Below are 16,136 nucleotides of genomic sequence, written 5' to 3'. Positions count from 1 at the left end.
GTGACAGCAGTCCGGGCCTGAACCCACATTTTGCCACGGTTATTTCATCGCGACCCACTTTTTAATTTTTTTAGAATTCAACCAAACAAATGTATTAAAAAAATAAAATAAAATAGCTTTTTGTCAAAAGAAAAAAAAGTGTATTTCTGTAAACATGAGAGGCATTGAATTCATTTATTTATTTTTGAACAGCTGTCCGCGACCCACCCAGTACAAGTCCGCGACCCACTCTTGGGTCTTGACCCACCAGTTGAGAATCAGTGATTTAATTCAATTCAATTCAACTTTATTTATATAGCGCAAATTACAACAAAGTCATCTCAGTGCGCTTAACAAAATATAAAGTCCATAGTAAGAAACAAAGAACCACAAGATCCACATGAACAAGCTTTTAACGACAGTGGGAAGAAAAAGTCCCTCTTTTTTTTTTTTTTTTTATAGGAATAAATCTCCAGCAGAACCAGGTTCAGAGGTGGCAGTCATCTGCTTCGACTGGTTGGGGTTAGTGAACAGAAGAACCAACAGAACAGGATGGAGGGATAGACCAAAATATTTTAGCTGTGGATAGCTCTGAACCTCAAAAGAAAGCAAATGTAATAAAACTACACAATATTTGTAGGGCTCTCAGGATAAATTGGTCACAAAATCAAGTAAATTAAAAATGAAGACCCTGCAAGAACTGGTATCTGTTACTTTTGCTTGTATTTTGTCAGTGCTTTAGATACTTTCATCATTAGTATGAAGTTCAATCTAGGGCACAGTAATTGCTCATTTTCACAACAAAAATCTACGGTTCACTTGAGACCAAACTGGGCCCTGAATTAGAATAAGTTTGCTTTAGAGTACATTATTTATTTTTGTAGATCACACAGAAAGTTCCGCCAGTTATTAAAAAAAAAAAAAAAAAAAAACTTACTAAAATCTATGTATAGTTTTTACTAAACTAAATAAATATAAGAAATTCTGCAATAGATCTACTTTACCTTTATATACATGTATGTGTAAAATACCTGTTTATATAATATACAGCAAAGCTTCTCAACAAACTCTTTTTCACACAGTTGTTTTTAAGTTAAGATAAGTGACCCGAATGTGCTTAATGACACTCATTTGAGTGTTTAAGACTTTTTAAATATGCATGGACTTACCAGCAAACTATTAATATTCACAAGATATACATATTTGAAAGAATATGCGTAATAAATTGCAACTATGCAAAAAATATTTTGATTAAATTTAATAAATATTTTGTTTTTATTCTTAATTTCATTATTCCTAAAACAAAAGATCACTCTATTTGGTCTACCAAGTGCATTTGAATGAAAAGATGATGATGATTATTATTTTTTTTTTTTTAGATATTATTAAAATGTTTTCAAAATCAATACTGCTGAATATATGCAAAAACTATGAAAATAACCACACACATAAGCCGAGGCTGAAGCAGAAACTGGTTTCAATAAAGGACTTTACAATGTTAGTGTTGTTTTTACTTGGACTCACAAAACAAGCTTTGCAGATTACAGGGAAACTAGTATGCAAAGATGTTTTCTGTTTTATGTCCCAGTTTGTCCAGGTTTGGCAGACAAGCGTACTGGATCATGCCTGGAGGACCACAGAGAACCATGAGGACATCATTGGATGGAACAGGAAGGTGGTCTTTAATCATATCTTGGGTCACAAATCCTGAGCTGTACCTCCACTCTGAAGGGTCACAGAAAAAATATCACAAAACATATTTTTTTAAATCAACCTTCAACAGTTTCATGTTCTGTTCTCTCATTTTCAAGCTGTGATACTGCATGCATTTGCAAAAATCCCTGTAAACTGCATCTCACGTGGCTTAAACATCAAAGAAGAGTGGCTTTAATTCTCCATTTTGCTCCCTAAACCTTATTAAACCCTTCCTCTCTGCATTCCTTTTTAATCCACCTCTCTATGATCCCACTGCCTCAGCAGAGGAAAGCCCAGTATTGATTGACGTGCAGAGCCAAAAGAGGATCTCTTCACGCTGATGGCACTCCAAAGAAAAAGCTCTCGTTTTCTGATATCCACTGAAAAACGGAGGATTTCAGCAGCTGCTGATGATGGAGCCTTTTTTTGCCAGATTAAACATAAAGAGTGCAGACTTTTATTCCCATCTCTGACGAATCCTGTTCAGATGAATATTGATTAAGGGCCCCCATGCTTCTTTTACTATAGCAGAACTACGGTAATAATGGTGCGAGAAAACAAAGTACGAGCAGCTTTCAAAGGTTTTTGACCGTTGATATTATGCAGCAATATGATGCTCATTATTTTTTCCTTGCTTTAAGGATTATGCACGTGTTCAGCTAAGCTGCTGTAACACCTTGTTAATGCTATCTCCATCCTGGGTCTGCTGAGAATTTTACTTCATCTGAGGAGTCTTTGTTTGTTCTCCCACCTGGAATATTAAGCTGGAAAACCAACGTGTTACCATTAATACCTATCCTAGGAGGTAAGGTTTTCAATTCAATTTTGAAGGACATTCGGAGCGATATACTGATTCTGGATCAGTTTTTAAAAAATGTATATCTCGGTACATAATGGACTGACCTTTATGAAATTCGACTAAGTTATGTCGGGTTGGTTCCTCAATTACTCCATGTTTAATCCGAATCTGATCCAGATTGTGCATTTAATCATACCCATATATTTGGACCTACTGTATCGTTGTTAATGGGGAGAGACATTTCTTTCAAGCCTTTAAAGTGTGAATAATCATGGTACCATGGGTAGGATCACTGATCCAGATAACTGCCAATATCTGGCAAAAAAAGGGAGATTTGGTATGGTGTCAATTTAGTATCAAAAACCCAAGCGCATAAAAACTGTCATCGCGCACAGTTAGACCACTTTTTGCGCGTGCAGCACTATGGCAAGCTGAAAGGGCCAAAAATTCCGTTGATTTCAACGCGTCAACACGTAAAAGACGTGCATCATTGTCACACATTGTGACAATAGTGTAGAATTTGTGTCATGACACGTCTGTTATGTGTCAACGCAGTGAACTGCGGGTTAAAACGTGCGCTTTTTACGTGTCAATGGGTAGAAATCAACGCAATTTTTGGCCCTTTTGGTCGTCATACGGTGCCTTTCTGCACAATCGCCGTCTCGGTCTGTGCACTTGCTGTGATTTCTCCACGCGCGTTGTTGTTGTTGAGTTTTGGTACTTTGGGGGTGGGCATTGCATAGACTGCCCCTCCTTTCTGATTGGTCACTTTAAACATCACTTGACAAATGGTCAGAGCCAATCAGAGGTACAGAGGTCATCACAGTGGAAAGTATAATAGAGGAGCTGAAAAAAAGAATCAATATTTTTAACTTCAAACCCATGTATTTATTCAGGCCTTTGTGTAATCTACTGTTACATAATTATATGGTTTTAGTATTTATAGATTCTTTCTTAGACATTATTCCTTTTTAATCCTATTCAAATCTTTGACATTTAGATAATGTCTAAGAAAGAATAAATCAGTTTCAGTTACTTTGTGTGCATAATATGCCATGTATCACACATTGCACTAGTTACCCGTCAGTGACCCTAAAATCAGAGGATGCGTCACATGAGGGTAAAGAGACCACTCAAACTTCTACCATCAACAGAAAAGAACGGTTTTTGAGATAAACATAAACTGCAGCTCAGATGGAAAAAAAAAAAAAAAAAAAAAAAGACACTTCATGGAGAAAAAAAAGAAGTGAGGAGAATTCTTTCAAAATAAGACGATGGATTAAAGGCTCAAGATTTGTGAAGGAGAGGCATGGGCCTTCTATGGTGGTTAAAGTCTAGTTTATTGAGTATCTATCTTCATTTTCTTGAAGGTCTAACAGAAATAGTCTGAGATTTGTTATGTCAGTAAATAATTTGTGTTATCTTACCCTGTGGAGGTTTGTCCAGTGTGAACCACAGCTGGACTTTGTCTGGATGGTTACGTTTGATTTCCTCCAATTCCTTCCCCAGTAGAATATCTTTCTCAGTCTGGGATGGAGTGGGAAGGGAATGTTATTACTGAGTGTTACTGTGTTACCATCCGTTGGACTGGATTTACATCTTATTATGACCAACCTGGTTTGCAAATATGAGGGAGCACTTGGTAGAATCTGAGGAGTCTGCTGTTATGCAACGGAGTAGCTGCAGCATAGGAGTGATACCTGGGGGCGTGAAACACAAAGTGTTAGTTGCAGCTAATGCATTATGGTAGATCAGAATAGGAAATATTTTACATTTTTTAACTGCAATAAAAATTTTAAAAAAAGTCCTTAAAGCTTTGTGGATATTCTAATGACCAGTCCAAGTGGTGCCTCAATGCATGAGAGAATCAATTACTAAGTATGGGAATGATATGTTTTATAGAAATAACCTGTTCCACCAGCGATCATCCCAACGTGCTTGAATTTCCGAACCTTTGACTGTGACTTCTTGTCAGGTTTGATGGAAAACTGACCTGGAAGGAATATAGACTTAGACTCTCTGCATGCCAACAAAAGCACTCCAGCTTGTACCACACTGCCATCTGTTGGCCACAATAGGAGTTAAAGTAATTTTCTAAAAGTCATATAACATGAATGTACAATTCTCACACCGTTGCCCTTGTATACCAGCAGTCCATTTGGGCCTCGGAAGTCCATGGTGTCTCCAATAGCCATGTTATCAAGATATTGTGACATCTTCCCTCCATCTGGGAAGGATGGGTGGCTGTTTTTATAGTAAACCTGCAAACGTTTTGAACAGAGATGAGCAACTTTTATCACAGCAGGGGCCACAGTGATGTGATTATATGGTCCAAGGGCCACATTATCAACATTCATGTCAGCATTTAGACTGAGTAACAATCAAATCTCAGCATTAATACAGGAAGGAACAAAAGGTTTGTGAGTTTTTGTAGTCTTTTCAGAATCAGAATCAGAAGTCCTTTATTAATCCCAGGGGGAAATTGCTTTTTGTATATATATTTTTTTAGTTTTGTGTTTCTGTTGTCATTTTGTATGTTTTTTTTGTGAATTGTTGTTGTCATTTAGTTTTTAAGTCGTGTGTGTATTTCTGTTGTTTTTTAGGTCATTTTTGTGTATTTCTGTTGTCTTTTGTTTTATGTCATTTTTGAATCCTTTTTGTATATTTTTCACTCATTTATTTGCAATTTTGTGTGTTTTTGATAATTTTTCATATTTCAATATTATTGAGTTTTCCTTTTGTGTATTTTCCTGTAATTTTGTGTGTTTTTCTTTTTTTTACTCTTTTTGTGCATTTGCTTTGGGGGCCACACAAATGCCCATGTCTAATCTAAATGTTAATGTGACATTTGAGCATGTCCTCCATGTTACACATCTTTACGCTGTTGGAGATGTGCTGTATCATTTTATCAGGTCAGTTATTTAGCGTCAATGTTTTTTTGAATTGTGTTTTAACTTTTGCTAGATGTTAACTTTTAATTATTTTAAGAGGAGCGTTCACAACAAAAACAGGAAAAAAACAGATGGGTTTATGTGCTCCTCATGTTACTCACTTTTACCACAAGATCGACATATCCTTGGTCTTCATCACTGGAGACTGGAGTGTAAGCTCGGACCACTGGAGCACCATTAATCTTGGCTGTGAGGTACACATGCTGACCTGGTGTGGAGGGAAATGTAAATCACATGAAAAGTGATGGAAAAGCTCAGCAGTTGATGCTGAGTGTGTGTCAATGGCCAAAATGTTTAAAGCTAAAGGGCTTACTTATGATTGTTAATAAAATACAGTATGTTCTGCTCTTGGAGACAAAGAAGTCATTTCTGTACCTACTGGAAGTCCAAGGATGTGTGTCCCTGACGGAAGACCAAAGCGGAACTTTTTTGTGTCATGGCTGATTTCCTGTACAAGCATAGAGATATATAGGAGAAAATCAAATAGATAATGTACACACATGGCTACTGCACTTTAAACTAGACTTTAGCCCAGGGATGGGCAACTCTATCACAGCGGGGGCCACAAAAATGTGATTGTATCTGATCCAAGGGCCACATTATCAACATTTATGTCAGAATAATGACTGATCCAAGCATTAATTAATACAGGGGCGGGGGTAGGGTTTTGTCTTGTTTTTGTTGTTTTGTCAGTTTGTAGTCATTTTGTGTGTTTTTTGAGTCATAATGTGTGTTTTTGTTAATTTTTTGTGTTCTTGGTGTAATTTTGCGTATTTTTCTGTCATTTTCTGCATTCATGTTGTCGATTTGTGCATTTTTGGGCTCACTTTCCGTATCTTTGTTGTCGTTTTCTGTATTTTTCTGTCATTTTGTGTAATTTTGTTAACCGTTTGTGTGTCTTTGGAGCTATTCTGTAACGTGTTGTAGTCGTTTTGATTGTTTAAGTGGTTGTTGTATCTGTCTTTCTTGTCATTTTGTGTATTTTTAGAATTTGTTGTGTGTTTTTGTGTACTTTGTGCATTTTGCTGTTGATTTGTGTGTTTTGGGAATTACTTTATGTATTATATTATATTCCTTACAACTTTTTGAAAGAAAGTTTTTGAGGATTCGGGGGGGCCGCACAAAATTAGACCAAGGGCTGAAGGTGGACCCTGGGCCACCAGTTGCCTTTGTCTGCTTTAGCCTTATTGTAAATCCACACGGAAACAGAAATAAGTTGCTGGTGGGGGCTGATCCACATTCTTAGCTTTATAGCTGAAAGGCTGGACTTCAAAATAAAATGCAAGTGTAATCAACTCAAGACATACACATGAGTATTTCAACGAACAATAAATAAATGTGTTTGAAAATAAGTGAAATCCAGTGTGGGTTAGGTTAGCTCACCGTCTTGTGAATGAGAGGAAGTGAATATTTTACAGTGGGATCTTGAAGAGTCACTGGTTTTCTTTTGCCAGGAAAACTTCGGACAAAGAGGTAGAGCACAGAGAGCCCCACCACAGCTACAGCAACCAATACTGGGAACAACTAGCAGTTGGATACAACACACACACACACACACACACACACACACACACACACACACACACACACACACACACACACACACACAAGAAGATATAAGAAAACCCTGCAGTCTCAGCTAAAGATAGAATTTAAGAGAAACAAATGGGGCGCCGATTAAAAAGTTGCGCATGCTAAAATAAACAGCAACATTTTAACAACAAACCAGGTTTTTAAAAAATGCATGTGATTTTTGTTTTATGTTACTTTTGACCAGATTTACAGCAGTGTTTGTGAAATTTCTGATCTTTGCTTTTTTGTAAAAATATAATGTAAATGTTAAATCTAAATTTAAAGACTAAATATTGAATCAAAATATTAAATGTAAATGTAAATGTTAAATCTAAATTCCAATGTTAAATGTTAAATCTAAATCCCAATGTTAAATCTAAATGTCATGGGTGAAACTAAATATTTAGCTAATATGCAAATTCATCAGGAGTACCAAAATAAAATCTCATTGACGCGAACGAGCACTATCCGTGAGTGATTGCGCTCCACATTTAACATTCAATATTTAGATTTAGCATTTAGGTTCAGATTTAACATTTAGATTTAATATTTGGATTAAATGTTTAACATTTAGTTTTAGATTTAACATTTACATTGAACATTGACATGTTTTTAAAAGAAATATAAATATGTCACATTTCTCTGTAAAATATTGCTGTAAATCTGGTCAAAATGTGGTTTGTTGCTAAATGTTGCCAAAAGTTGCTGTTTATTGTAGCTTTACAATCTGCGCCCCATAGAAACAAGTGTAGTAATGAGTAATATTTGTCTCACCAAAGTCTGCTCCATGGTTTAACTTCAGTTGTTTTTCCCCTTCAGCCTCATGGACCAGAGTTCACAGCCTTTATTCACACGCTAGGCAAACATAGTGTTTCTATACTTCTGAGGACACTACGTTCTTTTACATTTACTCTCCTGATGAGATGAAGTGGATTCATTTATTCACAGCCACTGCTTTTCAAAATCCTCAACCTGAGCAGAAGTAAGAAGATGTTTGGAGTCCTTTGTCTTTAAATAATACACAAATATAGGTCCTCGCAATACAGGTAGATCTTACACACACACACACACACACACACACCCCTAAAGGGGCGTGGCTTAGTGTGGAGGGAAGGTAACACAAGGTTCGCAGCACCAATGGGTGCAGGTGATGATCAGTGACACCACAGACAGAAGGAGGAGAGACATGGTGTTACTGACATGGTCAGTTTCACTGGGTTTCATTTGGTTTGGAGTGTTTTTTTGGTATAGATATTTATTTGGGATTTGTAACTGCTTATATCGATTCTACAATCTTGATATAACTTTTTGGTTTTACAGATATTTCTTTGTTATGTATTAGTGTTGTGATGATTTTCTAACAATATAACAAGAGTATTTCAGGTTAAAAAAAGTAAAAAAATAAATAAAAAAAATGACATTGCTGTTTCGGAAATAAATGAGTCAAAGATCCTTGGTTTATATTTACTTTTTTTTAATATCATTTTATACTTTTAGTGTGATGTTTTTTAATGGTAAAAAGAGTTTCAAACAACCATTGATTTAGTTGACTAAAATGTCCGTCATTGTTTTTGTGAAATAGTGTTTTTTTTAGGTTTAGGGTTTAGTGTTTTTAGGTTTAGGTTTAGGTTTAGGATTAGGGGTTAGGTTTAGGTTTAGGTTTAGTATTAGGGGTTAGGGGTTAGGTTTAGGATTAGGGGTTAGGTTTAGGTATAGGTTTAGGGTTAGGGTTGGGTTTAGGTTTAGGGTTTAGGTTTAGGTTTAGGTTTAGGTTTAGGGTTTAGGTTTAGGGTTAGGGTTCGGTTATAACCTAATATTGCAATGTGTTTTTATGTGTTTGCAGTGCACATGTGCAGTCAGTTCCCCAAAATGAAAGCCATTTACGTAATAAGGCTGCTCTCTATGCTGCCTTTGGAATCGCGCTATGCTAAATGCTATACGTAAGTTCACAGTGCATTAGTGAATTGATTCCATGTGACTGCTGCTGCTACGTTCTCTAGCTAGTGGGCGGGATAACACTACAGGCAGGATGACGGGACGATAAAGAAACTTTTTTTTGAGGAAAAACAACAGCTTTTAAAAGATGGGAGACCAACACCTGAGTTACCAGAACTTCAGCAAAGGAAAGGTCGTATTTGTAATTGTAATTGTTCGTATTTTATACAGTGAAAGGAAGGATTGGCTTTGTGGATGCGCCTCACTGAGGCTGTTCTGAGTTGTTGTTGTTGTCATTTTCTCCATGTTTCTGCATTTCCAACACAAACAATGGATGTGCTGCCGTGTCATGAGATATATCTTGTTGGGAGAGTATGGAGGCTATATTAAATAATTGTTTATGTTTCTTTAATGGTGTTTTATGATGTTGATTTTGTTAGATGGCTAAATGCTTGTTCATGTGGATCTTGTTGGGTTTTTTTCTTTCTTATTATGAATTTTATATTTTGATAAGTGCATTGAGATGACTTTTTTGTAAATTACGCTATTCAAATAAAGTTCAATTGAATTGAATTAACACTTGCCAGCAGAAACATATGAAACTGTCATTGGTGGTCTCCATTTGGAACGCCCTGCCTACCCAACCCTAGTGGTCACGGCACATCACTGGGTTTAGGGTTAGGTTTATTCTTAGTCATGCGGCCTAAACTGACCACTGACTGACCAATCACGTGGCCTAAAGTGGCCAAATAGGGGCGCTGTGTACGGATAGAATGTCGGTATATTGACACGGCAACCGTATGGATAGTAACTGCCTTTTTATGAGTGAAAATACCTAAAAATGACTAATGACGAAAACTGTATTAAAATGTATTTATATTTTCATCAACTAATAACAGCAAAACAATAATTTTATCACATGCAACAAAATCTAATCAAAATGATCACGTGATCAAACGCATTGATCACATAAAATCTGTCAGTGTATTTACAGATATTAATACAATTCATATCAGGTTGATAAATGGTTATTTAATCTTTTTTTTTTTTTTTTTTTTTTTATGCGTATATAGTTGACTATAAAAGAGTCCTGATGACTAAATTTGGACTAAAACTAAGTTGCATTTTAGCCAAAATACAATGACTAAAACTTATGACAATTTGCTGTCAAATCAAAATCTAAATGAACAATGCTACTAACTGAATTTCATTAGTTTATTTACACCATTGTCATACCAAGATTCTTCATAATGTTTGTGGCCCCTGCAGTGAAGGAAAATATAGCAAAGATGCACCTTATGAGCATCAGACAACACGTTTACTGCTACTTTCACTCAAACACCATTTCAATCATGAACATAACAGTAACTACAAATCTGTCAAAAAGAAGTTAAAATAAACATTTTGTTATTCATTTACTTAAGATCGGAAACATGGTAATTTTTCAAAAATGAGTGATAACATTAGTCTTGACAACATTTAATTTCTATCACAGTAATGTGGTACGTGCATGAAAAGGGAAACAAGGAAAGATTATAAATTCAGGACAGGTTACCTTAATACAAATAAAGTCAACTACGAGCATTAGACGTATTATGCCAGCAGGTGGAGAGGGAGAAATTAAAGCCCTCTACAGCAGCTATTCTCAACTGGTGGAGAGGGACCCAAAAGTGGGTCGCAGACAGCTGGTCCAAAAAAAATAAATAGATACCTAAAGTTGGACTTGTCCTTTATCTTGAAAACACCATTTTTTTAACAGGCATACTGACAAATGCATGTTACACAGGTGAATATATATACATATTTATTTAAAAAAAAAAAAAAAAAAAAGATTATATATGTGTTTTCAACAGCTATTTTTGAAAAACAAATTTGGGTTGTGATTTAAAGCTGCAGTATGTAGAATCATGAGGCGCTCCACGCTCCCCCCTCCCCTCCTGAAAGACTCACCGGTCTTCTTGGGAACCCTTGCGTGCGCGCGCACAACTGTGGAACTCCTCGCGACTTTTTTCTCCATAGAGACAAACAAATGTATAGGGACTTTATCTTGTGTTATTGGAGAGTTTTCTGATTTTTTAGAGACATGAAAGCATGTCTCACAAGAGGGTCAGAGAGAGCTCCTCCACACACACAAGCAGCTGCAGTCGAGCCCAGCTGATCAGAGCAGACACAGTCCATCCACACTGCAAATAAAGTGGGTCTGTTCTTTCCACCTTAGATCATTTTTAATAAGCTATTTATTGCGTTTGTTATCACTATCTCTCTCTCTGACTTAGGGCAGACAGTGCACAGACTGAAAGTGGATCGCGCATAGTCCGCCACATACTGAGTCAGATTAAAATCTGCGAAGTCCGCCGTCTCTCCTGAACACGTTTGTGCCTTTATTCTGTTGCTTCTCGACCTCAGTCTTCCTTTTTCCTCTTGCGTTGCCGTGTAACCGCTGAGTCAAAAGCCACGTTAGAGACTTCAGCTTGAATATAACACCATGGGACTTTCATGACTCTCAGATCGGGATCTCGCATTGGTAGAAAGATCTCTGATTGGCTGAAGTCCAGCGTCACACTCCTGTATTTCTAAAGCTCATTTACAAAGCCAGTAGGAGGAGGAGATATTCACTGTCCACTCAGAACACTTTGGATTACAATATGCAATACAATATAATAAGAGGATTATAGATTTTTGACCAAATAAAATAAATAAATAAAATGACTGTATGGCAGCTTTATTGACCGTTGCAAAATGTTAAAGTTAAAAACCCCTGCTCTACAAAACAATTTGAATACAAAAAAACCCCCAACCAAATAAACCCACAGATCAGTTGTAAAGACTGAAGTCGCTTCCACATAATCAAAACTAAGAAAGATTGGATTTGCAGGAAGCACAGAGGAAGTTTAAAGTAGAGATCAAAGCGAGTGAGTTATTAACTTATTGAGAACAGAACAGAGTATATGATGAGCAAAAATAAGGGCCAGCGTTTTGGTCGTTGAATTTTCTGTTCAGAAAAGAAAATTGAAAAACAAAAAAAAAAATTATTGGTTATTTGATTTTCGTTTTCAAATTGAATAACTAGTTGAAATTCAAGGCATATTTCTCAAGGAGTGTCAAGAAGGGTTAAACATTTAAAAACTGTTTGATTTTATTTTTTGTTTCTAAAACCAAAAAACAGAAACACCAGAGGACAAAAACAAACAAAAAAAACGCTCGTTGTTTATGGTGAGATCGGAAGTTGTTCTTTTCAAAATAAGAGCAGATAGAGGACGCTGCTGTTATTCTGGCGCCAAAATATATGAATTATCTCTATATTTTACCTGTTTAAAACGTAATTGGAACCGTACTCTAAAATAGTTTTTGAAATAAATAAACAAGGCTTTTCATTTGCAGAAATCACTGCAAATATATGGCACCAAAGTGGAAGAAGGGTTTTTTCCAGCAAGACAAGAGGAAATTTTGCACAGAAAATGGTTAAATGGTTCTTACCTCATTTGTGGCTCCAATTCCAAATGTGCATCGGTGATCAGCAGCATCCTCATATACAGTATGTGCTCTTATTTTGAAAATAAAAGCTCACCATAATGAAAAACAGGCTTTTTTTGTCATCTGGTATTTCCGTTTTTTGGTTTTAGAAACAAAATGAAAAATTAACTGATTTTTCAATGAAAGTTAATCTAACCATAACCTTATACATATTCAAACTTGTCTCACATATATTAGGACTTTTCACTATATATATATTCAAACTTTCATATATATATACATTTGGGCATTTCATATACTGTATATATATATAATTTCCTAAACGGCAATAATACAAGCACACACGGAGTTGAAGCATGACATTTAACTTTAATATACAATTAGGAGACGGAGCACATGAAAAAACAAAAGATAAGCAAAAAAACGTGTCTATTCATCATATATAAAACAAAAATATTACAAAAAAAACATCCACCTATATTGAAGTCTATATAACTGCATGTTACTAGAATGGTAGAAGTGGTTCACATGCAATTAAACCTAGTTTCAGTCACGTTTCTCTGACTTGTTGGACCAAATGAAAATAGCTTTTTGTACTGAATATACAAAGCATAGCAGAGTGGTCCTGAGAGGGTGCTTTTATAGGCAAAGATGAAAATTGAAAACTGTATGTATAGATCTGTATGTTTAGGGTTAGAAAAAAAAAAAAAGAAGCATTTTTTTTGTGGAATCTAAGGAAATAATAGCTTTTCCTTTTCTTTATTTGGATACAATATTCAGAAAAAAAAAGAAAATGACAAAATCCAAAGAATAGGCCACCGTATGGACTCCAGTATATACAATATGCATACATATACATTTATAAACATATAAGTATATGCATTCCTATCGGGAACAAATCCATACAAGTAATAGTGCTAAAGGTGTAAAGTTAGTCCCTTTAGTTTGAAATAGCAGAAAGTCTGAAAATGCATCATAACATCCCATTAATGAGTAATCAAGAAAACTACAAGCAAGGATTTATTCGAGCACTCAAAGCATGAGTAATATCATATGAAAATAAAGCGTTGGCAACTCTGGGAAAAGTACAAGAAAGGTCAAACCATTTACACTTTATTTAATGTCCTGTTTCACTGAGGGTGACATATTGGCATGTGAAATAAACATAAAACAAATATGATGGCAAAGCCTTTCCTTGTCTTGTCGAAGGAAGGTTTGAAAAACTATTTTGGCTTTTTTGATGGATGAAGGATTCCTTGAGTGGTTTCACTAAAAGGAAAAGCTAAAAAAGGTTCAGTTCAATGAAAACACCCATCACGTACATCACAACATAAAACTTCATCACTGTAAACCATAATCCATTCAGATAAGAATAAAAGCTGCTGTTGCACACACTACATGCCAGAGTTTTCAGTATCTGTCACTCAAACAAAACTATGAATAAAACACATTTGCAGGAACTCGGTCACGCCGACAGTTAAAGGGCAACTTTTTATGTTTATGTAACTCATTTTTAATGGAATAAGAACAAACTTCACATTGAATTGATAACATGTTCCACTGAGTAGCAAAAGCTCCTTTTAATCAACAATTATTTTATTCTAACGTATTTATTGATAAGGCATTTGACAAAAAAACTAAAAAATTAGCCTGATGCCAAGTTAAAAAAAATACTTCAAATGATGTTTTGCAGGCTAAATGCTCATGAGTTACATTAAAGATTAAATCTTATTTTATCCTAGGAAACAAAGTCCATAACAGAAAAAAGCATTTTAAATGAACTTGTCACTACATTTGGCAGGGCAGAGTTTCATTATTTCACATGTGCGTTTGTGTGCACCCTGCTTTTCACCCTGAGTCAGCACAAATGTCAAAACTGGTGTTTTTGTAGTTTTCAAAAAGATTTATTTGGTTAAAAAAAAGGTAGGACATAAGACCTATTTATCCTTTTTTCCTAAAAGATTAAAGTTTAAAGGTTTCAGTGGAAAAACAAAACTATTTAGTTCAACTCATGCAACAAAAACGTGATTACAAATTGCTTCCGAATCAAAACGTAAAAGCTGTAAATGGAAACTTTTTTCAATAACTGTCATTGTCCCACACTTGAAAGAGTAATTAATCCGAGTAATGTTTTAGTGATGTTTCAACCAGTCTATCAAATCCTTTGCTTTCTCGATGCTCTGTCCATTTTAGTGTGTTCAATAATGCAGAAGTCGAAGGGAAAAAAGGAGAGTAAACATTTATCTACTTGCAGAAAAGAAGAGCAAATAACTATGTCTTGTGTACAAATGGCCGTGCATGGTCCCTGCCATGTGTACGCTCAGAGGAACCCTCTTCTCCTCCTTGTCAGTAGATATAGGAAAATAGATTTTCACAACACATGCATTCCTCATGAAAACGAATGGGTTCGAGAAGTACAATGAAATCCTGCAGTAAGACGGTCCGGTGGAAACCTGTTTGTCAACCAGCTGTTATGGTTGTTTGTTGTAAATATTATTGTCCGTGGTTACTCTGAGTACCAGGGAGCTTTTAGAAGGGATGATTAAAAAAAACACAAAAAACAACAGGTTTTTGTAAAACTGAAGTTTAAGGTTGGCTCTCTCTTCAGAAGATTTTTCCTTTCTTCTTGTTTTTTTCCATCGTCCTGCAAGAAAACAAAAACATTTTCTCAGAAATGTGTTCAATAAACGGCACAAAAAAACGTAGAGTAGTGGTTCCCAATATTTTTTGTCCCGTGTACCCCTTTACATTTTTGTCAAATCCTGTGTAATCCATCTATATAATTTCATATATCATACACATTGGTTCCCTCATGTTGCGTTAACACCGGCTGCGTCACAAAATGTCTGCACGTCCAGATTACATACAAAGTCAATGGATAGATGCGTCCCAGATGCAAAATCTTTCCTGTGCGGCGGTGTGGTCTGATCCACAAGGTCAACAGCGTTGGCCGTGCGAGCGCGCTCCCAATTTTACGCATATCCGCACATTCGCAAGAGTTGAAAATATTGAACTCGTGCAAACGTTTCGCATGACAAAAGCCAATCAGAGTCTTTGCTGACGATGACGTCAGGCCATCAACTCGGACACCGGTCTGTTCACCCATTCAGCCATGGAGTAGAAGCTGTGTGTGACCACCTGGAGCTGTATGACATGGCCTTTATAACTGGGACTGGACTAGGAAGGATTTGGTGTGGAGGAGAATCAGCGAGGAGGTGGTAGTAGCAGGTAAAAGTTCTCTCTGTAGTTTTCATCATTGAAAGTTGGCACTGAGTTAGGATAGCATTAGCCGCTAATCACACTGGCTTTTTTCACTAGTGGTTTATGTTTATGAGAGGAGAAAAAGGAGTGCAGGCAGTGAAACTCATCGAGTTGGATGTGTCACTGGTGGGCGGTGCTGCGCTTCAGATGCGCATATGAAGCGAACGGGGACTTTTTTTTAATCTTGTGACGCATGCGGACCGTTATGTGCAGCAAACGCGTCCGGTACCGCAGATGACGCATTCGGTGTGAACACAGCATTAGGCTTAATCGTCAAATTGAAAACAATGACCAATTTAAAGTGATAAAAAAATGTATTAAACTAAATACATTGCAACTTTTGTGATTACTTAGTAGTAGTAAGTTAGACTGACAATAGGAGACAATCATTATCTACGTTTTACAAAGGTGACCGTATTGACTTACTATTGAAGTAATCACAATAGTAAGTCAATAAGGTTTCCTTAAGA

The 16,136-nt window shown here is 36.1% G+C and overlaps 2 protein-coding genes across 5 annotated transcripts in view; both read right to left on the bottom strand.

Moving 5' to 3' along the window:
- Positions 1-1,531: 1,531 nt before the first annotated feature.
- On the bottom strand, positions 1,532-7,901 carry cyb5r2 (cytochrome b5 reductase 2). The gene is made up of 9 exons (XM_028450407.1): positions 7,771-7,901; positions 6,808-6,948; positions 5,800-5,872; positions 5,526-5,632; positions 4,605-4,734; positions 4,383-4,466; positions 4,088-4,173; positions 3,901-4,000; positions 1,532-1,704 (listed from the first exon to the last, which is right to left on the bottom strand). Exons 1-9 carry the CDS (start codon positions 7,783-7,785, stop codon positions 1,532-1,534), a joined length of 909 nt encoding a protein of 302 aa, XP_028306208.1. The 5' UTR covers positions 7,786-7,901.
- Positions 7,902-13,906: 6,005 nt separating this feature from the next.
- The window catches only part of LOC114464724 (septin-7-like), a 50,113-nt gene continuing 47,883 nt past the window's right edge, over positions 13,907-16,136 (bottom strand). For all 4 annotated transcript variants that reach the window (XM_028449213.1, XM_028449214.1, XM_028449216.1 and 1 more), the window contains one exon: positions 13,907-15,049. In XM_028449213.1, coding sequence (XP_028305014.1) covers positions 15,010-15,049 — 40 coding nt within the window. In that variant the 3' untranslated portion in view covers positions 13,907-15,009. The remainder of the gene's footprint in view (positions 15,050-16,136) is intronic.

The sequence above is a fragment of the Gouania willdenowi genome, chromosome 6 (genome assembly GCF_900634775.1).
Source record: "Gouania willdenowi chromosome 6, fGouWil2.1, whole genome shotgun sequence".
Classification (NCBI taxonomy): Eukaryota; Metazoa; Chordata; class Actinopteri; order Blenniiformes; family Gobiesocidae; genus Gouania; species Gouania willdenowi.
This window is presented reverse-complemented; position numbering and strand designations above follow the sequence as displayed.

Excerpts from the sequence above, each read along its gene's own strand:
- cyb5r2 (XM_028450407.1), bottom strand. Across the intron at positions 5,873-6,807 it reads TTCCTCTCATTCACAAGACG|GAAATCAGCCATGACACAAA; the intron begins GTGAGCTAACCT and ends ATGCTTGTACAG. Across the intron at positions 4,174-4,382 it reads GATGATCGCTGGTGGAACAG|GTATCACTCCTATGCTGCAG; the intron begins GTTATTTCTATA and ends TCACGCCCCCAG.